The sequence below is a fragment of the Lynx canadensis genome, chromosome C1, assembly GCF_007474595.2.
Source record: "Lynx canadensis isolate LIC74 chromosome C1, mLynCan4.pri.v2, whole genome shotgun sequence".
Taxonomy (NCBI): Eukaryota; Metazoa; Chordata; class Mammalia; order Carnivora; family Felidae; genus Lynx; species Lynx canadensis.
Genome location: NC_044310.1, coordinates 35,014,422 through 35,037,416, shown reverse-complemented (window position 1 = coordinate 35,037,416; position 22,995 = coordinate 35,014,422). Strand labels below are relative to the sequence as shown.

General features: G+C 40.2%; 1 protein-coding gene and 1 pseudogene across 2 annotated transcripts in view; both read left to right on the top strand.

Moving 5' to 3' along the window:
• The window catches only part of EIF2B3 (eukaryotic translation initiation factor 2B subunit gamma), a 123,448-nt gene that overhangs the window by 62,151 nt on the left and 38,302 nt on the right, over window positions 1-22,995 (top strand). Inside the window, exon 6 of one of the 2 annotated variants that reach the window (XM_030325747.1) lies at window positions 18,670-18,759. The exons of the other annotated variant lie outside the window; for it this stretch is intronic. Within the exon in view, the coding sequence (XP_030181607.1) occupies window positions 18,670-18,759 (90 nt within the window). The remainder of the gene's footprint in view (window positions 1-18,669; window positions 18,760-22,995) is intronic. 2 annotated transcript variants of the gene reach the window in all.
• Window positions 11,166-16,977, top strand: LOC115521334 (annotated as a pseudogene).

Genomic DNA, 22,995 nt, shown 5'->3' with positions numbered 1-22,995 from the left:
CCAATAGTTCTCAACTGTGGGGAGTATTTTCTAAATGCTGATGGCTGAGCCCCACTGCTAGTGATTCTTCTTTAATTGGTCTGGCATAGAACGGGCATTTTTAAAAAGCTTGTTGTTTGATTGTAATGTAATGCTGAAAACCTATTCCTGTTTGGCTTACTAGTTTGTGGCCTAATAGTATTGCTCTTTTCTCTATAAATATTTGATAAAGAGACAATCATTTGGTCTGTCAGAGTCTAAAGGAATTTTCCAGCACCCCAGGAGTAAGTGGAAGCATAATGAAAGTAGACCAAACACTAGAAATTGCTGCTTGGAGCTCTGATTCTCATTTTTCAGGGGCTGCAGGCCATGTCCATATCACAAGGAGAGGGCCCCAGCTAGTGTAGGCAGCATCTGTCTAACATTGTAGACATAAAAAAAACAAACAAAACAAAACAAAAAAAGCATTGTAGACCTGTTTACAGAGGCAAATATACCCTAGAGTATTCAAATGGCAGCCCGCTAGATTTGTGGTGTTGCAGTCAGACCCAATGATATGGCTGGCATTTGACCCTCTGGGCCAAGTGATTCTGGAGAATTAAATGACATATTAGGGGCACCAGGCTGGCTCAGTCAGTAGAGCATGCAACTCTTGATCTTGAGATTGTTGGTTCAAGCTCGATGTTAGGGTATAGCGATTACTTAAAAATAAAATCTTAAATAAATAGCACATCAGTTAAAAAGTACTTCGTCGGGGCGCCTGGGTGGCTCAGTTGGTTAAGCATCTGACTTCGGCTCAGGTCATGATCTCACAGTTCGTGAGTTCGAGCCCCTCATCGGGCTCTATGCTGACAGCTCAGAGCCTGGAGCCTGCTTCACATTCTGTGTCTCCCTCTCTCTCTGCCCTTTCCCTGCTCATGCTGTGTCTCTCTCTGTCTCAAAAATAAATAAATAAACATTATAAATAAATAAATAAATAAATAAATAAATAAATAAATAATTTAAAAAAAAAAAAGTACTTCGTCAACTATTTGTCTCCTTCTCATAAAGACCCTTGTAATTACATTGGACCCACCAGGATAATCTACCCATCTCAAGAACCTTAATTGCACCTGCAGAGTCCCTTTTGCCATGTAAGGTAATACTTTCACAGGTTCCCAAGTGGACATCTTTGAGGGCCCATTATCCTATCACACAGTCTTCTTAGTTTTTTAACATGGTTTTCAAGAGCTATATAATTATCTGTCATATGAATATATACCATCATTTATCTAACCATATCCAGTGTTGGGCATTGAGGTTGTTTCTAATTACTTGGCTCTTGATTTTTTTATTTTATTTATTTTTTAGTGTTTATTTTTGAGACAGAGAGACAGAGAATGAGTGGGGAAGGGGCAGAGAGAGAAGGAGACACAGAATCTGTAGCAGGTTCCAGGCTCTGAGGTGTCAGCACAGAGTCTGACATGGGGCTCGAACTCACAAACTGTGAGATCATGACCTGAGCCGAAGTCGGATGCTTAACCGACTGAGCCACCCAGGCACTCCACTTGATTTTTTTTTTTTTTTAAGTTCATTTCATTGAGGCATCATTCAATATGCAGTAAAATTTACTTTTTGCAGTATACAGTTTTGTGTATTTGAGAAAAATAGGTGCAAATACCTTATGTGTCTGTGATTCCTGGGATGATATCCTCTTATGCTAGCTCACATTCAACCTGTAGAAATTTATTGAGAATTTCGCTAAATCCTTCTTACCCACTTACATGGCAGCCCTATAACTTTTATGCTGTACTATAGGTGAGCTGACATTGATGTTTCCTCTCTCCTTGGAGGCTTTTGTCTTTCCTTAGAGTTCTGGCTGCTTAGAGTTCTGCCTGTGATGAGTTCAAGAAAAGTTACAATTTCGTGGATTATTCAATTTTTTCTTGTTAGGATGAGAGCAACTCTCCAGCTCTATAAATCTTAGATGGAAGATGGAAGTCCTAGCATTTGATTTTTCCTTTTAAAAATTTATTTTTTTTTATTTTTATTGAATAAATTTGACATGTAACATATAAGCTAAGGTGTGATTTTTCTTTTTTAAGATATAACAGCTTTGGCCTGCCTAGGTGACTCAGTTGGTTACGCATCCGACTTTAGCTCAGGCCATGATCTCACGGTTCATGAGTTCGAGCCCTGCACCAGGCTCTCTGCTGTCAGCACAGAGCCTGCTTCAGATCCTGTCTCCCTCTCTTTCTGCCCCTCCCCCACTCTCAAAAATAAACATTAAAAAAAATACATAAATAAAAAATAAAATACAACAGTTTTTTTGAGCTATAAATATGCAACATACAATTCACCCATTTAAAGTGAATAATTCAGTGGTTTTTAATATAGTCACAGAGTTGTACAACCATCACCACAATCAATTTTTACAGCATTTTTACTACCCCAGTAGGAAACCCAATACCCATTAAGTGATTCCTTATTTTTCTCTAATCCTCCCCTCCCACCCTAGACAACCAAAACTAATCTACTTTATATCTCTATGTATTTGCCTGTTCTGGACATTTCACATAAATATAATCATATCTTATGTGGCCTTTTACGGCTGGCTTCTTACACTTAGCATAGTGTCTCCAGGGTTTACTTGTCTTACAGCTTATGTCAGTACTTCATTCCTTTTTATTGTTGACCAGTATTCTGTTGTATGGATATATATCACATTTTAGATATCCATTATTTATCAATTGATATTGGCACTTGATTTTAAATCATCTGTTTTTTCCCACCAAAGAATTATTTACATTTCATTATTCAGCATTTTGAAGGATTCCCCCCCCCAAAAAAAAACATAAAACCTACTTGTTTCCTCAGACAACTATTATGCATATTAGAGAGGTATGACCAACACTATAAAAAAGAAAAAAGTAGGCACCCACCATTCACTTGTTGGATTGACTTAGAAAAAACTGTATAGGCTCTTAGGCTTTTTAAAAATTACAATTCTCGGGGCACCTGGGTGACTCAGTTGAGCATCCAACTTTGGCTCAGGTCATGATCTCACAGTTCATGAGTTCAAGCCCCACATTGGGAATGCTGCTGTCAGCACAAAGCCCACTTTGGATCCTCTGTCCCCCTCTCTCTGCCCCTCCCCAGCTCGCTCTCTCTGTCTCTCTCAAAAATAAACATATTTTTAAAAAATTATAGTTCTCAGAAGTGAGAAAATTTGTTACCAAATTTGAATAGATGGTTGATTTAGGAGGTAGTGATAAGTCAGTGGCATCATTTAATTTCACATTGTCTTACAGTGTTGTTGCTTAAGTTTGGGGCTGCAGGCAAGCTCTAATTTATCAAGAGAGGTATTCATAAATTAAAATCGGATTTATTTTCTTGATACACTCTGACAAAGATATTGAGTTCTAGATATATCTGATGTCAGAGGACTTGTGGAGTCAACTGCCATTTTGTATCAAAAGAACATTCCCTGTCTTCTTGTGGTTAATCTGAGTACTATCAAAATAAAGCTCTTCCCCAAGTATGAAGTCAAGAAGTCTAAGGGAGGCTAGAGTTCTCTCCTTTCACTGTTGGTCATGGCCATCAGAGAGAGCCTGCTTTTCTTTCCTAGGACATCGGGAAAGAAGATGGTGGTAGTGGTGGTGGTGATAATGATAATAGCTGCTGTCATTTTTCAGATTTTATGTCAGGCATTGTGTTAAAGGCTTTATGTAATCTTTACAATAACCCTATGAAGTGGACGTTATTATATGCCATTTTACAGATGAGGAAATTGAATGAAGATTTAGTTAGAAATAAGAAATTCCAGGGGCTCCTGGGTGGTTCAGTCAGTTAAGTGTCTGACTCTTGGTTCTGCCTCAGGTCATGATCTCACAGTTCATAGGTTCCAGCCCCACATTGGGCTCTGCACTGATAGCACAGAGTCTCCTTAGGATCCCTCTCTCTCCCTCTCTCTGCAACTCCCCTGCTTGCTTGTTCTCTCTCTCCCTCTCTCTCTCTCTCTCTCTCAAAATAAGAAATAAACATTTTAAAAAAGAAAGAAATCCCAATAAATATTTCTTAATTGAATGGGAAATCACCCAGTGACCAACTGTGATTTAAGTTTCTGTAATCAAGGGCTTTGGTATTTTCTGATGAATGTTGAGGTATAAAACAAGGATTGGCAGACTTTTTCTGTAGAGGGCAAATAGTAAATATTTTAGACTTTGCAGACCATATGGTGTTGCGTTTATTCAACTCTGCTGTTTTAGCACAAAGCATCCTAAGATATAACAAATAAGCATGGCAATGTTCCAATAAAACTTTATCTACAAAAACAAACATCAGGGCCATCCAACTGGCAGGCTGTAGTTTGCCAGCCCCACTGGAACTCTTTTTTTTCTCTACAGAGTAGCTATGATGGTACCTTGTAACACAGCTTGTTTCTTAGGATATAGCTGACTGAATTTGGAATTCTTTATATAAAAAAGAAGGGTTTTGTTATGAATTTTTTTGAGTCCATGTATCAAAATGAAATTTTAGGAAACGGGGGGTTCCTTGTATCTTAGAAAAGTTCACCATAAGATACAATTAAGTAATATCTTTCAATGCTCTGAAAATATGAACTTATTTGTAAGATCCTATCATAGACTGTAGCAGCTAGAATGTCATTTAGTCCAGTCACCTGTATTTCAGATAATGATGCTAAAAGCCAGAGGAAGAAGGATTTGTTCCATATCATTTATCTAATTAGGGACAGAGCTGGACCTTCTCCATTTACTCATCCTTTCTATTTTTCAGGAACACATTGTTCAACTGACAAATGTTTATGAAGTTTCCTTCTCTGGTCAAACCACTATTTTGGTATTTAAGGGTATCCCTGAGGCAGGAGACCATCTGAAAGAATTTATTTGCCTCAGTGGAAGATAAGACTATGCATATAAAAGGCTAACAAACAGTAGCAAACAGTATCAGATACTGAACAATTATGGCCAACAGTGTTCTAAGAATTTAGAGAAGGTAGCAGTCTCTAAGGACTGAGGTGGTCAGGACAATGTAAGAGAATAATTTGGCCTTGAAGGATGGATACAGATCAGGTATGGAAAAGGACATAAGCTGGATCCCGCATACAAAGAAGGCTGTGAACAAATACTTGGAGACAGGGTATGCAAGATTTGTTTAGGGACAGTTTGGCCCAAATTGAGGGTCCCTGTTGGAGAATATTAGGAGATAAGGCTGGAAAGTTAAGTTGGTACAATAACAGAGGGCCTTGAATACTGGGGAATTATTAAAGATTTTTTGAGAAGGGAAATGATTCAAATTCAGGATTCTGGAAAGATAACATGACAGCAGTATGCAAGAGAGATTTAAGGTAAAAGACCTAGAAAGTTAAGCAGTGTTGCACTGCTAAATTCACAAGACTCCAAAGAATAAAGGGATTGTTTCCTTTGGAATGCAGAAAGATCAATTGTGATTATCTATTATGTAAAACAAAGGACCTAGCTCATTTATGCATCCATCAAGTACTGATATTTATGCTTTCCTGTATATTAGAGTTGGCAAGCTTAGACATTAAATTCTTAGCAGCTAGTCATACGTTTCTTAATTACAACTAGAGGGTGGAGACTGTCTCCTGCTTTCTCTTTAACCTCCCTGGGAACTAGCTGATGGCTCCATATGGGGGACTGTTAGTAAATGCCTCGTCCTAGTGGTCTCTGCCAAAGAGAGCAAGGTTTGGGCATGATGGGAGCAAAGAAGAAGGAAATAGCCAGAGGTAAGGTGAAAATGAAAGCAGATGGTGATGTATTTTTCCCTCACAGCTGCTGAGTTTGGGACCTTGGGTCAGCACTGGTGTCATTAACACCATTAACACCAGTTTCTTAGAACTAGATTATATTTTTGGTTGTTGGCAGATTTTTTTCCCCCTCCATTCTTCTAACTTGTAATTACACTCCAATGATTAAGGATCTTTGGTTTATAGTTGTAATAGGGCAGCTGGCTGGATAAATGAGCAGTAAAAATGTTCTTGCCCCCATTCCTATGACTCTCAGGGGTATTGTGCTCCTCCTGGCCTAAGTGAGATGGTGGGTAAAAACTAATTAAATTCAGATTTTCAAGCACTTTTGAATATGAGAATATGATACTTCCTATCTTTTTTTTTTTTTAACTGAATTTCCAAAGATTGGGGCTAGGTCCTATTGGACAAACACCAAAGTTATCTTGGAAAAGGACTTTGTTTATATAGGAGAGCCGGAAACCTCTTGTTTTAAAGTTTTCTAACTTTTCATACTGCTTGTAGGAGAAAGAGATGATGATAGAATGTACATCTCCTTTGTTTTCTCCCTTTCTGAGAAAAGATGAAGTGTTTCCTTGATTGCAAAGAGAGTGTTCTGTTTTGAGGACCTCAGGCATGTTTGGTCCTAGAAAGGGAAATAGTATAAGACATTTGCTGGAGTAGGAGTCCTGCTATCCCTATAGGCAGGTACAGAGGCAGTCTCCCCAGCAAGCTGTTCCGTCACCAGACAGTACTAACTTCGCTCCAGTGGGCCCAGATTCTACAACCTCAGTAGATTTGAAGAAAGCACAACACCTTTCCTACATGTCAAACTGATGCATTAGTGATACAGAGGCATTACATGTGGTGGAAAAGAATGTTGCTGGTAGAAAGAGCATGTACTCGAAATTAAAGTCCAGAGATTTTGGAATTTAGTTTTGAGACAAACCAGCTATATGACCTTGAGCAAATCACTTTATTTCTCTAAACCTCAGTTTCCCTGAATGAAACTGGCTTAGTTGTCCTTTAAAGACACCACCACTGCGCCCCTCCCCCTAAAATTCCTGTTTTACTTCTAAACGACATGTGTTTTTAATAATTCATACGTAAAAGGTGTTTGTGCCAAATATTTAATAAGAAAATCATGTAGCTTTTCTCCAATGTTATGTTGTTTTCTTTTGAGTACTAGTGAAGGTTTTTCACTGTAAGTGTAATGATAATATTAAAACAAACTTCTAAAGGATTTCTTTTAAAATGGGATAAAATGTTTGCACATTCCTCTTGTTTAAGTTTAGACATTTATATCTGATAAGACAAGGACTTAAATCAAAACCTCAAAGATCATGCTTGGCCAAATCTGTGTTTCTGGGACTCCAGATGATGAGAAATAGGTTTATGCCCTTGATTGTTTTCCCAAAGATATGCAAAGTCTTGAAGTACTGTTTATCTAAATTAGTATCCCCAGTGCTACTAACCAACTATACTTCCTAAAGTATTTCTCTAATTTGCAGTATTTTGTGGGAAGGGTTGAGAGGGACTTGTGGACATCAGAATCAACAAACTTTCCCAAGGTATCTTGTCCAGCCTAGGCACTGAGACTTTTTTTTCTTACTCCTCTGTACTTTTAATTCTCACTTCTATAAAGTGATGTAGATAGGTTATTTGTAAAGAAACTCTCATGTTGGTATTCTTAAGCCTTTTCTTTTGGACTGGCTATATAGACTTCAGAGAAAAATCTTCCAATCTCCTTTCGATGTGGGTAAAAGCTGTGCTACCAATTCCTGATCATTTCTGGGCTTCTGCAGTCCAAATAGGTTGCTCCTTAGCTTTCCTTATGCCTGGTCTAGGATTCAGCTTTCTTAAATGTGCTAAATCTTCTACCACCATCCTGCTTTCCAGCTTCCAAAATTTTTTTTAATGTCCTCTCTTCTCCTAATCTTTGTCCTTGGAGTTTATACCCTTTAGAAAAACGATGAGGATAACAACAAAAACCCTTCCCTATCACTTTAATGAGCTTTCAAAAGGAATAGGGCTTAATACCTGTTTTTAATCTGCTGTCTTTACCTAGAAGCCTGTTTCCTTCATTTTAGTCACTCAATTCCCTCCCTCCCTCCCTCTTTCTCTTTTTCTTCTTTCTCTTGATTTCTTTCTTCAGTCTAGACCCTGTGGTCTGTTACTTCAGGCATTTCCCTCCATATCCTCACTCATTGTCCTTTTCCTTTTTCTGCCCTCATAAACCCTCTAATATCTATTTTGTCTGCTCCTACATCCTTTTTATTAAAGTCTTCAGGAAAAATATTATGCAGTGTTGTAAATTGGCACCACTATTAAGTTCATGGTTCCGATTGTAGCTGAACCCTTAGAACCACTCTGCAGCCTTACACTTCTCCTGGACCACCTTTCCACTTCTCTCAGCAGTAATTCTCAACCATCACCACCTCCCTTAGAAAATTACTTGGCCTCTTCCTTCTTAGCTCTTAGCTAAGGCTAAGCGAGAAAATCGGGCTAACGGATACTGATTTGCCCAGCATATACCCATACCCATAATTTATCTTTACTCAGACCCACCTTCAGTTCCTTTTCTCTAGCCTTAGAGGAAGAAGTTTCCTTCCTCCTGTTTAAGACTGATCCCTTCACTTATACCTTTTGCCCCATTTTCCTGTTTCCCTTGGAACCTTACTCTATGAGTTTTTCCAGCACTCTCCCAAATTTTCAACTTTGCTTTCTACTACTTTCCCCTACACCTATAAATACATTGCTTGTGGGGTGCCTATGTGGCTCAGTTGGTTGAGTGTCCAGCTCTTGATTTGGGCTCAGGTCATGATCTCACAGTCCATGCTGAACATGGATTCTGCTTAAGGTTCTCTCTCTCTCTGCCCCTCTCCCTCGCTCGCACTCTCTCTCTCAAATAAAAAGTAAAAAAAAAAAAGAAGAAGAAGAAGAAAAGAACACATTGCTTGTAAGATAAGGCACAAATTCCTAATGGCCCTCAGTCATCTAACCATACGTATTCCTTTCAGCCTAATCTCACCATTCCCCTCACTACAAGCCATACTCAACACTCTACCCTATAAACGATGGAGAGTTGCTTATAGTTCACTGACTTCTGCATTCTTGTTCATGCCTCTCTCCTTTTGTGGTCACCATTCCTAGTACTCCTTCAGCCAGTTACCCTTCTCTACCTGGCTTGTTTTATTATTATTATTTTTTTTTTTTTGACATCCAAACACACCGTGGCTTTATTATTTCAACAAACTCCAAAAGCACATTTCCTGCACCTGCACTAGAGGCAGGCGCCCAGAGGCAGCGAGGAAGGGATGCTCCTTCTTCCAGAGCAGGTGGGGACGCCTCCTCTATGATGGGGAGAGCATACGGGAAGTTTAGGATGACAATAGGGAGGCAGAGGACAGCGATGGTTATGGTGCAGGCGGTGCGAGAGGTATAGGCAAGTCCGCGAGGCCGCGAAGGCTCATTTGAGGTGATAGAGGGCCTTGCCCTGCATACGATGCTGGATTTCGCCCGTCAGAACATGAGCTGCAGGGCCTTGTGGATGGCGTGCTCCATGTATTTCTGCTTGGTGAAGTCCTGGATGATGATGCTGTGCTCTGACTCCCGGGAGCCGATGGTGAAGCAGCACTTGAGAAGCTTCTCAGTGCGACTCAGCATCTCCTGGTCCTCCTGGCTGGTAAAGCCCTCCACCCCTGACAGAGTGCTGGAGAAGGCAGAATCCAGCATGGACACCTGGGAGAGCCACAGAGCCTTCTCCACACTGGCCTCTGTGACAAAGGGCTGCAGCTTCATCTTGCTAAGGACCTCAGGGATACGCGCGATGGCCTCTAGCTGCCACATGGTGATGGGCACAGAGCCCGATGCAGGGCTCGAACTCACGAACTGCAAGATCATGACCTGAGCCGAAGTTGGACGCTTAACCAACTGAGCCACTCAGGTGCCCCGTGTTATTGTAGTTTCATCTTGTGCCTCTCCCCACCTTGGTTTCTGTGCTTTATCAGTGCTGGGCAATGTTAGTTCCTCACACTCACCAGTCTGCGTCAAGGTCTTGACATCTACTGTTTTCTCTGCCAGAGTGCCTGTTTTTCCACCCCTTTCTCCTGGTTAACTCCTGCTCTTCTTTCAAGTCTAAGCTTAAAGGGAAGTTTCCATCACCTTCCAACCTGGGCAAGGTCCCTCAGTATATGCTTCCATAGCATTCTTTGCTTACCATTCAGTTATTGCACACTTATAATAATTCATTTCCATCAAACTGTACACTTCATGCAACTTTCACGTCCATTTTCTTCACTGCTGTGTCCCAAATGTCTGGCACATAGTAGGTATTCAATGAATGTAAGCTAGAGACTGTTGCCTGGAAGAGCGAATTGATTACTTTTAACATGGACTAAAATAATTTATTTTGTTTTTCTGTCAGTACAATGAGGACCAGCACTTAGAACTCTCTGGGTCCCTGGGTGGCTCAGTTGGTTAAGTGTCTGACTTTGACTCAGGTCATGATCTCAAGCCCCGTGTCGGGCTCTGTGCTGACAACGCAGAGCCTGGAACCTGCTTCGGATTCCGTGTCTCCTTCTTTGCCCCTTCTCTCTCTCTCTCTCTCTCTCTCTCTCTCTCTCTCTCTCTCTCAATCTCTCTCTCTCAAATATAAATAAACATTAAAAGTTTAAAACAAAACAAAACAAAACAAAAGAACTCTTCCAACCCTGGAAGTCTCTGATGCACTTGAGTCCAGGGCTTTCACTTCAGTACAACTGCTTTTCTTGGATGGAGCCTGAGTACCAAGAGTGCCGTAGCCCACTCTGCTGCACAGGCAGACCTTTGGTTTGGAACTCCATGTGCACACCTGATGATCATCAGTCTGTCATTCCTGCCACTTACAGTGCCACCAAGATCTGACATTTGGGGTGGTGTGGCAAGTGTGTGCCTTCCTATTAAATAGCTACCAGGTAGCTATGCAACTGAATTCTTGCCCCAAAATCTGTCTCATTAGAATTATAGATAGAATTATAGATAGTTACTTCTAAGCAACCTTGGTCTCTAGTTTCTTTTAAACTCTAATGATTATGTGTGCAGCTGTGGTGGAGCAGCCCCCAGGTCTGTGCCCACTGTCTCCCCCTGCCCCGCTTCCTTCCTGCACTTCCCACTCCTTCCCCCACCCTCCCAGTGCTGCCTACCCCCAGGAGCTCAGGTGGTGAATACTTTTTCTGGGAAACAGAAAAGTACTTCTTGGGCAAAAAGTATGCCTCTTGGGGCGCCTGGGTGGCTCAGTTGGTTGAGTGTCTGACTTCGGCTCAGGTTGTGGTCTCATAATTCATAATGCAGAGTTCGAGCCCTGCACCAGGCTCTGTACTGACAGCTTGCTCAGAGCCTGGAGCCTGCTTCAGATTCTGTGTCTCCTTCTCTCTCTGCCACTCATGTACTGTCTCACTCTGTCTCTCAAAAATAAATAAATGTAAAATAAAAATAAAAAGTATGCCTCCCAAGTTCAAGTGCCACCTAAATGATGATGATGTCACCGGCTCCGTGAAAAGTGAAGGGAGAAATCTTTTGGAAGAGGATTCAGATGAAGAAGAGTACTTTTTTCTAAAGGGACCATCTGAACCAAGATTTAGACCTAGAAGTGATACAATTAAGTATATTCAGAATCAGGTGGCTGAAGTTATTGATGTCATGCAAGAAAATAGTACAAAGATTAAAGAATCCTGTTATATCATTTAATCCCTCTCTCCATCCTCTGTGTGATATAGAAAACTTATCAGGTAATGCAGTTGTTTTTAGCAGCATATCCACACAGTTTCAAAGGCAAATGTGATGGCGTGGATGCAGAATAAAAGCCATCATGGCGTTGGTTGCTGTTATCCTTTTGCTAATGAGTATCATTTTTTTAATGTTTATTTATTTTTGAGAGAGACAGAGTGCAAGCAGGGGTGGGGCAAAGAGAGAGGGAGATAGTCTGAAGCAGGCTCCAGGCTCTGAGCTGTCAGCATAGAGCCCGATGTGGAGCTCAAACCCATGAACCATGAGATCATGACTTGAGCCGAAGTCGGATGCTTAACTGACTGAGCCATCTACATGCCCCTAATTATCATTCTTATAGTCGTGAAATATCATACTTGATTTGGTGACAGAGATTTTCATTAAACAAAATCTGAATAGCAATAATAAAAGATTGCTGCATAATTTAAATGAAACCTATGTATATAACTTTCAAAACTTCTTTTTCAAGAAAATAAGAGGCAAGTATCACTTCAAATTGGATCACTGAGAATGTCCAGTTATCTTCTTCCCTTCTAACAGAAGGGAAGTTTTCAGTAATTATGGTTAAGGCAAAAATAACCAGCCTCTATTTTGCCATGTTTCAAGGATCTAGTTTGAAACTGGATACTTGCCAGTTGATTGTATATGTAATTAAACCATGATATTAATATTTCATCCTGTTATTATAAGGACTTACATTATCACATTGACATGAGGATCAGGCTGGTGGTCCAGAAGCCCCTGTAGAGTACCAGATCATCAGGCTAAAAAACATGTATTGCCATTCCATCAATATTTTCAAGATTCTTCTCACATTACAATTGCTTTGCCATTGCAATTGTAATTGCCACATGTTTATGGGTGTAACAAAAGCTAAATGTTGTTGGGGCACCTGGGTGGCTCCATTGGTTAAGCATCCAACTTTTGGTTTCAGCTCAGGTCATGATCTCATGTTTCCTGAGATTGAGCCCCACATCAGGCTCTGCACTGACAGGGCAGAGCCTGCTTGGGATTCTGTCTCTCACCCCCCCTTCCCCCCCCCCCCGTCTCTCTCTGCCCCTCCCCTGTTCATGCTTTCCCTCTCTCTAAAAATAAATAACTTTAAAAATTTATTTAATAAAAATAAAGCTAAACGTTGTAATGTCATCCACAACTAAAACATTCCAGTAAACATATTTTTTACTTTAAAACCAAAAAACAAAACAAAACAAAAATACGTAATGATTAAACAATAGGGAATTCGTTCTGACTCTTCTAGCCGGAGAAAAGACACTTCTTTATTGGAATATATTTAAGATTACCAAATAAAGTAGAAGGTGATTGTTTGAAGGTCTTTAAATAGAGTGGGAGGTTTTCACAATGTTGCATTGAACACTTAGAGATGGCTAAGTTATCGTAGGAGACTTTTATCCTCATTGGAAGTGTTGCTTCTGGTTCTTATGAGTCATTGTTTCAAGCTTTAGTTCCCCTGGCATCTGAATTCAGGAGCCATCCTTGACATTTCCTTTACCTGTTAACATTCATATTTATGCAAAGAGAAGCATATGTTAGAAATAAGTTTCTCTTGTATTTTAAATTTTTGTTTAACTGAGTCTTCTTCATTCTATTCCCATTCCTTGCTCTTCTCCTATTCGCAAACTTTGGAGTCGGAAAAAAGTCATTCTGTGCAGCCATGTAAACTGTTAGGACATACTCAGTTTAGATTGGTGGAAGCTTTCTTTCTTCACTGGGTCAGTGTGGAGTGTCTCATAGTAGACACCTGTTTTTCCAGTAGGCTGGAAGTCCTTCAGGTCCCATTCACAGCAATTCCGGAAGTCTAATAGTGTATCCACATGGAATGTCAAGATAAATTTCAATTTTTTAACACGCACCAACTATAAACTGCGCCTTTACCTGTCTATCAGCCTTTTTCTACTCTTCTATGTCAGGAAATAGAATGCCCAGTTGGCCTTTGCTAAAACTTAGGCAGTGAGCAAGATAAAAAAACAGCTTCTTTCCTCCTGTACACATAATGGTTCTATGGATGAGGAAGAAGGGAACAGGCCCCAAGAACTTTTGACATTACCCTGAGCCTAAGGACCTTTGCCCTCATTCTGTAGATTTAAAGGAAATGAGTGTTTGAAATCCCTTGAGATCTTTTAGAGGGAAATTACAGATCCTTTTATCAACTAAAGAGACTCGGGCCTTTTTTTAGAGTCATTAGGAGCTTTGGATATTTAAAATCTTAAGTTTATTCTGCTAGGGAGCAAATTGGTATGATTTTAATGACAGTAATTACTTGTTTTGTTAAGTATTTATTTCATCCTTCATGGAGTATTTCCTTCTTTCTGGACTGCCTTTCTGAACAGCTTTTTTATTTCCTAGCTTTTTAGTTCTCCAGATGTTCTGTACAGTGTTGGTGACACACATAGTTCTATGTTCAGTTTTCTTTCAATGAAAGTAAAGCTCAGAAAAATCTTAACCTGCATAATAATGACCAGTGTTTGCGTGGTAGTTTTCCTTAATAGTTTCCTTAGAGATCTTAAAGCTTTGTCCCTGACACACAGTACTTCCAAGTTGTTAATATTAGGAGAAATTTTGGGTAAATAAATATTGAAACACAGGTACACAGCTTGTATCTTCAACTCCTAGACATTTAAAAGTGATCTTACCAGGGGTACCTCGGTGGCTCAGTTGGTTAGGTATCTGACTTCAGCTCAGGTCATGATCTCACGGTTTGTGAGTTTGAGTCCCACGTTGGGCCCTGTGCTGACAGCTCAGAGCCTGGAGCCTGCTTCGGACTCTGTGTCTCCCTCTCTCTGCCTCTCCATTTGCACTCCGTTTTGCTCTCTCTCAAAAATAAATAAACATTAAAAAATAATTTTAAAAAATTAAATAAATATATATATATAATTTATCTTCCCAGATTATATATATATAATCTTCCCAGAGGAGGCAGCTGCTTCTTTGGAAGCATTTCTTAATATATGCTTTCCTGTTCTCCCAGAATGTATGAGAAAACTTGGAAGCAGGATGATAAAGAGGCTTGTCTTAGGTCAATGCTGAGAACCTCATTCCTTAACACATTTATTTTTGAATGGTACTAGTAGCTAATAAACTTCTAAGTAGGATATTCAGCAAGTACAAAAACAGGGATTTTTGATCCTAACAAAGCATTCTGCCTCTTTGCCCCAAATTTAAATGTGAAACTATTTGGAGCAGGACTTCATCTATATAGAATTCCTAGGATTATATATCTAGAAAAGAAAGAAGTTGGTAGACAGATGAGACTTATGAGATAGTACAAAAGTTTTAGAGTCACACATACCTAAGTTTTAATCGCAGTTCTTTTATTATCTACCTCTGTAACCTAGAAAAGTTTCTTTAATATAACATTGTCAACTATACTTTAATTTTTAAAAAGTTGAAGAAATAATACCAATCCTTCACAAAGTCTTCCAGAAACTAAAAGAAGAGGAAACAGTTTCCAACTTACTCTAAAATTTTTTTTTAGGGGCGCCTGAGTGGCTTAGTTGGTTAAGCATCTGACTTTGGCTCAGGTCACCATCTCACAGCTTGTGGGTTCGAGCCCTGCGTTGTTGGGCTCTGTGCTGACACCTCAAAGCCTGGAGCCTACTTCAGATTCTGTGTTCCCTTCCCTCTCTGCCCCTTCCTACTCGTTCTCTCTGTCCCCACCCCCTTTCTCAAAAATAAATCAAAAACATCTTAAAAAATAAAAAACTTTTAAGACCTAAAATTACAACTGTTTCTAAATGTCTTACTCATTTCCATTTATTGTTTTCTTACTTTATGTTATACAAATCCAAAGGATCTTCCTGACCTGGAGCATTCAGTCAATTACCCAGATTTTGCTGGTGCCTCTTTGAGGTTTTTAGCTTTATTTGTTTTGTTTTAAAATATCAATCCTTGGGGCGCCTGGGTGGCTCAGTCGGTTGAGCGTCTGACTTCGGCTCAGGTCACGAGCTCACAGTTCGTGAGTTCAAGCCCCGCGTCGGGCTCTGTACTGACGGCTCGGAGCCTGGAGCCTGGAGCCTGCTTTGGATTCTGTGTCTCCTCTCTCTGCCCCTCCGCCACTCATGCTCTGTCTCTCTCTTAAAAATAAAAAAAATATTAAAAAATTTAAAAAATAAAATATCAATCCTTATTTCTGCTATTATCAAAATAATAAAATGAAGTAAGGAAACCACCTTTTTGACAATTTAAATGTCATTAGTCTCCAAGATTTACATTCATTACAAATTCAATCTAAAAGAAAAATCTCTGCATCACCCATTTCTGTTCTTCATTATAGTCCAAATTTGTAAGTAAATCTCTAGCCTTAAGTATACCAGCTAAATTTTTGGAATTTTTTTTCTAAAAAATGGAAGAATTTTGTTTGTTTTACCTACTTTAAAGGGATGAGAGTAAAAAGCTGACAAACATTTATAAATTATAAAATGCTATATGAAATACTACCATATATGATAGGGATTGATAAGTTTAGATGATGGTTGTTCAGACTTTTATTTATTTGAATTTTTTTTTTTTTTTTTTTGGGACAGAGAGGGACAGAGCACAAACGGGGGAGGGGCAGAGAGAGAGGGAGACACAGAATCGGAAACAGGCTCCAGGCTCTGAGCCATCAGCCCAGAGCCCGACGCGGGGCTCGAACTCACGGACCGCGAGATCGTGACCTGGCTGAAGTCGGACGCTTAACCGACTGCGCCACCCAGGCGCCCCCGAACTTTTAAGTTATTCCTTTCCTGTCTGTATAATACAAGTTGACCTCAGCTATAAAAATGAGAGTAAGGGGCGCCTGGGTGGCTCAGTCGGTTAAGCGTCCGACTTCGGCTCAGGTCATATCTCGCGGTCCGTGAGCGTCGGGCTCTGTGCTGACAGCTCAGAGCCTGGAGCCTGTTTCAGATTCTGTGTCTCCCTCTCTCTCTGACCCTCCCCCGTTCATGCTCTGTCTCTCTCTGTCTCAAAAATAAATAAACATTTAAAAAAAAAAAAAAAAAGCCTCCAGTGGCTTCCCTTTGAAAAAAAAAAAAAATAAAATAAAATAAAAATGAGAGTAATATATCTACCTCATGAGGTGATTATGAGGATTAAATAATATAGATAGAGTGTATTAAATGATTCAAGGAATTTGTAAACCAAGGGACTAAACAGGAGAGTGCAACTTTCCAGATTGGTTAGATCAAGGGAAAGAATTATCAGGGTGTGGACTTCAAATGAAACCCTGGTACCATAAGGTAACCACATTCACATTTGTAAAGTTCTGTTTCCTCAGGAATTTCTTAGAACTCAAGAATCTCAAATTGGAAAGTACCTTCTACTTTCTTCAACCTCATTGTATACATTAATTGGCTTGTGGAGATGGGGAGGCAGGTTATGAGTATGGGGTCCTAAGTCTGACAACTTCTGTTGCTCTTTTAGAAGCATTTTGTTACCGCTTCTCCCAGTCTCCCAAAAGGGTGGAAGCCCGGGGTGGTGCACCTTAACTTATTTGATAAATTGCTTCTAGAGTATCTAGATCCCGTGAGAATAACTTTCCTTAAAAGTATAAGCCAGCTGGGGCACCTAGGTGACTCAGTCGGTTGAGTGTGTCCAACTTCGGCTCAGGTCACGATCTCACAGTGTGAGTTCGAGCCCTGCATCAGGCTCTGTGCTGACAGCTCAGAGCCTGGAGCCTGCTTCAGATTCTGTCTCCTCTCTCTGCCCCTCCCCACTTGTGCCCTGTCTCTCTCTCTCAAAAATAAATAAATGTAAAAAAAAAAAAAAAATTTTTTTTTTTAAGTATAAACCAGTCAAAGCACAGTAACACAATGTAGAAGAAAGGTAATAATCAGGTATCTGTGATTGGAATCTCAATTTTTCTACCCTGCTTCTTCCCTCCTGTCTTTCAGCTGTCTGTTGTTATTAAATAAAATGACCTTGGACATTATAAGCATGGCATTTCTTAAGGCTCAAACCAAAACGTCAAACTAAAATAGACAGCAACTAAACAAATACCTTAATCTGACCTAATTTATTCATTTGTTTATTCAACAGCTGTTTATTAAATACACTGTGTGAGGTACAATGCTAAATGGTAAGGGTATAAAGATAAATCTCTGGAAAAAAAAAAAAAAGATAAATCTCTGCCCTCAGGGAACTTCCAGTCTGTTGGGAGAGAGAGCCAAGTAAGGAAGCTGTTACCTTACTGGATGATAACTTAACTGATAGAGATGGGCACCAAGTGCTGTGGGAGCAGGAACTTGAGTTGTCAGTAAAGGTTTCCTGGAGGAAGTATATCTGGGGAAAGTCCTGATGAATACATAAGAGTAGGGAGTTAGGGAGTATTCACAGAATTTTACTTCATTTTCTGTGGAAATGGAATAATACATACCAGATCATGAAGAAAGCATGGCTGAAATATGGCCTGCAGAAAGTGGGGCAGTTGGAGTAAAAGCAAGAAAATGTTAATCATAAGAATTGTGAGTTGGAATTTGTGATAGAAGAAGGTGACTTGTCAGTGATTTGATAGTTCACCTAAAGGCCTCATAAAGTGTGAGATAGAGTTTCTATAAAGAGAAGACCTTTTCTATGGTAGGAGTAGAGCTAGTATTCACCATGTTGGCCAGAGTAGGGTGTGAGCAGCATGGCTCTGACCCTTATAAACTTTTAAAAATTTTTTTTTATATTTACTTATTTTTGAGAGACAGAGAGAGATAGAGTGTGAGCAGGGGTGGGGCAGAGAGGGAGGGAGACACAGAATCCGAAGCAGGCTCCAGGCTCCGAGCTGTCAGCACAGAGCCTGACGCGGGGCTTGAACCCACAAACTGTGAGATCATGACCTAAGCCAAAGTCGGACGCTTAACCGACTGAGCCACCCAGGTGCCCCTTTAAATTTTTTTTAAATGTTTATTTATTTTTGAGACAGAGAGAGACAGAGCATGAACGGGGGAGGGTCAGAGAGAGAGGGAGACACAGAATCCGAAGCAGGCTCCAGGCTCTGAGCTGTCAGCATAGAGCCCAACGCAGGGCTCGAACTCACGGACCGTGAGATCATGACCTGAGCTTAAGTCGGATGCTCAACAGACTGAGCCACCCAGGTGCCCCACGCTTATAAACTTTTTAATGCCTACTACCTAATAATAGGATAGAACCACGTTACTTGATTGTGAACCCTTTCTCTCTTATTGTTTTTGCAGGCACCCTAGAATACATTTCCACACAGGCCTTGTGGATGCCCATCTCTACTGCTTGAAAAAATACGTTGTGGACTTCCTAATGGAAAATAAGTAAGGAAGAGGGAGGTAGAGTCAAACTCACAGTGTGTAAACTACCTTGATTCTTAGTTAACAGTTTTAAACCCTGATAATGTTAGATAACTTGCTTATATAAATAATAGTTGATTCTCGCCTTTGTTTTAAAAATAAAATTGTGTTATTAGCATACTGTTATTTTTGTCTGTATCACAGAGTCCCTGCTTGTATTTGGGGGGCCAGTGTTACAATAAGCCAACAGAATATTTTTGTAAAACTAATCATAACATATGGTGCCTCTTTCTGCATAGTTCCGGGTTCTTCTTCCTTCTGCAAGATTGAGCTCCCTAGCTCTAGTGCTATTTGTCTCCAAGCAGGTATCCTTCCCCTAGGCAATTATCCTACAGATGGGCCCTCTTAGCAAAGTTTCAGAGACTTAGCTAAGAAGAGTGGAGAAAAAAACAAGTTTCCCTCCAATTTTGGAAAAGTCCATCTCACTGGGTGAATGTTTATGAATGAAGAAAAACCAAATTTGGTACTTTTTCTGATTTTCCTTTGAGTATAGAACTATGGTCCTTAAATACTCTCCACAGACTATATCTGGCAGATCACAGGACTTAGGTTTCCAGGGAAAAAAACTCCTCTGAGGTTGATCTCAAAGATTTTTTATAGTAAATGCACTTAGAGTCCTCAGAGGAACAGGTAGGAAAAGATTTAAGAGGAGGAGAGGAGCAGCTTGTCTCCCTTGATGGCTGCGGGATAAGTTTCTGCCTTGAATAGCACTGGTGGACTGGAAAGCAAGTGGGCTAGTACCACAGCACCAAGTTCCCTCAGACCAGCTGAGGAAGAAAGTCTGAGAACCTGAGTTTAAACACTAGCATGCTTTTGGCTGATAGACTTGGATATATATAGGAATATTAAGGGGAAGGGGAATTGTTCCTCCGTGCCCAGTATATTTCTTGCTTCCTAACCCTTACCCCCACAACACCTGGTAAACCTCTACAGGAATACCCATTTAGAACCAATGGTAAAAGAAATCATTTGGATTCCTAGAAAACTTTGTCAGGGATTGTCGTTTCTCTATTTCCCCACTTAGGACACTGTTGCCTTGCTCCCCTCTAACTTATTATTGTGTTTGATCATTCAATCAACAAATATTTATTAAGCACCTGTTATGAGGCAGGCATTGTGTTAGATCAACTGTGGGACCAATGGTAAATAAGCAGACATAGGCCCTGCCCTCAGGAAATTTACAGCCTAAGCTCCACAGTAGATTGCAGAGCTTTGTTTTTTAAATAGCAAAGAGACTTGGGGCACCTGAGTGGCTCAGTCAGTTAAGTGTCTGGCCCTTGGTTTCGGCTTAGATCATGATCTCACAGTTCATGGGTTTGAGTCCCACATCGGACTCCGCAATGACAGTGTGGACCCTGGTTGGGATTCTCTCTCTCCCTCTCTCTGTCCCTCCCCTGCACATGCTCACGCTCACATGCGCTCTCTCTTTCTCTCTCTCTCAAAATAAATAAAACTTTAAAAATAAATAAAAATAAAAATATTAAATAGCAAGGGACATGCTGCCAAAATTAGTCATTGATTATTGATTCAGGACCTGTTTTCCAGTCACCAGTCTGGGCTATATATATTACAAAAATGAAGTTAACTCTTGGCCTTTAAGGGCTTGGTTGTTTTTTTGGTTTTTTGTTTCTTTAATTTTTTAACCTTTATTTATTTTTGAGAGACAGAGCACAAGCAGGGGGGGTGCAGAGAGAGAGAGGGAAACACAGAATTCGAAGCAGGTTCCAGGCTCAGCTGTCAACACAGAGCCTGACGTGTGGCTCGAACCCACAAACGGTGAGCTCATGACTTGAGCCAAAGTCAGAAGCTTAACTGACTGAGCCACCCAGGCGCCCCTAAGGGCTTGTTTTTTATTCTCAAGTGAAAATGAGGCCCTGTCTTGAAGTAGGCCCTGGCCTTGATATGTTGAAAGAGGATGCACTAGTAGTGGAAATTATGATTTCTTTTTTAAATATTTACTATGGAGGGGCGCCTGGGTGGCGCAGTCGGTTAAGCGTCCGACTTCAGCCAGGTCACGATCTCGCGGTCCGTGAGTTCGAGCCCCGCGTCAGGCTCTGGGCTGATGGCTCGGAGCCTGGAGCCTGTTTCCGATTCTGTGTCTCCCTCTCTCTCTGCCCCTCCCCCGTTCATGCTCTGTCTCTCTCTGTCGCAAAAATAAATAAACGTTGAAAAAAAAATTTAAAAAAAAAAAATAAATATTTACTATGGAAAACTTCACAGGAATGCAGAAGTAGAGACAATAATGAAATGAAATCCCATGTGTCCATCACACAGCTTCAACAATTATCAATTCATGGCCAATGTTGTTTTATATATGTCACCACCCATCTCTCCACTGGCATGCCAGATTATTTTAAAGCAGGTCATTATGATTTTGTAATTTCATCTGTAATTATTTGAATTGTTATTATCTATAAATATCTGAACATGTATATGTAAAATATAAAGTCTTTATCTTTTAAACAAATACCTCAATACCATTATCACACCTTAAAACAATAACAACAACAACAACAAACAGTGCTCCTTAATACTACCAAATGGGATTTTAGCTTTTGATGTCTGGATATGCAGACAGTTTTGCACCAAAGTTAGCTTCACCCTAGCTGCAGTAGCTCCTTTGTAATTCATCTGGCCACCAGTTAGCTGTTCCCACACCTGGCAAGTGTACTCCAGTGGTATGTGCCCTGAGGACAAGCCTTAATTTGGTGATTCTGTGGCTCCTGGCCAGAAGCTCTGCCAAATGGGACTTTCCCAGAGCCCGTTCCAATAGAGCATGATACAGTCTCAGCTCAAACTGCCACCCCCATCTCAAGATCTGTTAAAACACCCTTATCTCTTTATCCCCATCATCTACCCTTCACCTGTCAGATTCGTTGGGATTAAAAGCATTATACTGAAAAGTGATATATTTCAATATATTAGGAAAAGTACAAAGGCACACAGGACAAATTAGAATGGTACTCGAGAGATTCTTTATTCCTGGCTGGAATAGTGGAGGCCTTATCTCAAAGGTGTGGGAGACGGGGTTGAATAGGTTGGTGGAAGCAGCATGTACAAGGCTTTGAAAGCTTAGCAGGGAGTTGGGAATGCAAGCTGGTGCAGCCACTCCGGAAAACAGTATGGAGGTTCCTCAAAAAACTAAAAATAGAACTACCCTACGACCCAGCAATTGCACTACTAGGCATTTATCCACGGGATACAGGTATGCTGTTTCGAGGGGACACATGCACCCCCATGTTTATAGCAGCACTATCAACAATAGCCAAAGTATGGAAAGAGCCCAAATGTCCATCGATGGATGAATGGATAAAGAAAAGTGGTATGTGTATATATATCTACAATGGCGTATTACTCGGCAATCAAAAAGAATGAAATCTTGCCATTTGCAATTACGTGGATGGAACTGGAGGGCATTATGCTAAGTGAAATTAGTCAGAGAAAGACGAAAATCATATGACTTCACTCATATGAGGACTTTAAGAGATAAAACAGTTGAACATAAGGGAAGGGAAACAAAAATAATATAAAAACAGGGAGGGGGACAAAGCAGAAGAGACTCATAAATATGGAGAAGAAACTGAGGGGTTGTAAGAAGGGGGATGGGCTAAATGGGTAAGGGGCACTAAAGAATCTACTCCTGAAATGATTGTTGCACTATATGCTAACTCATTTGGATGTAAATTTTTAAAAATTAAATTAAAAAAAAAAAAAGTTTAGCAGGGAGTTACAAATCTTCAAACAGAATAGTCCCTTTTGGAAGGAGCAACAGTACAACCTGGCAAGGGAACATAGACCGTGCTGGATGGGAAAGAGTCTCCTTCAAGGTAATTAAGAGGCGTTTATAATTATCTGGTTATGAAATGATGACTCCTTTAGGGATGGGAGGGTAGAAGTAAACCAGGTAGACACAACTTTCAGAAAGACACTTTGGCAATCTTCTGTCTTTCACCTATGAAAGTCAACATATTCTGCCCTGTGTTTTTTGTTCAGTTGTGTTTTTTTTAGCTGTTTACATGTTAATGTCTTCAATCCAAATTCTTTGGAGATTAGATACCTACCGGGATTGCTAACACATTCAGTATATGCTTGGTAAATGGGATGAAAAGAGATGTGATGATAGCTCACATCTCACATCATCAGCAGAAGTAATGTGATTTTTCAGTAGTGGAAGCAGAGATGAGGATTTCTATAGCTGAC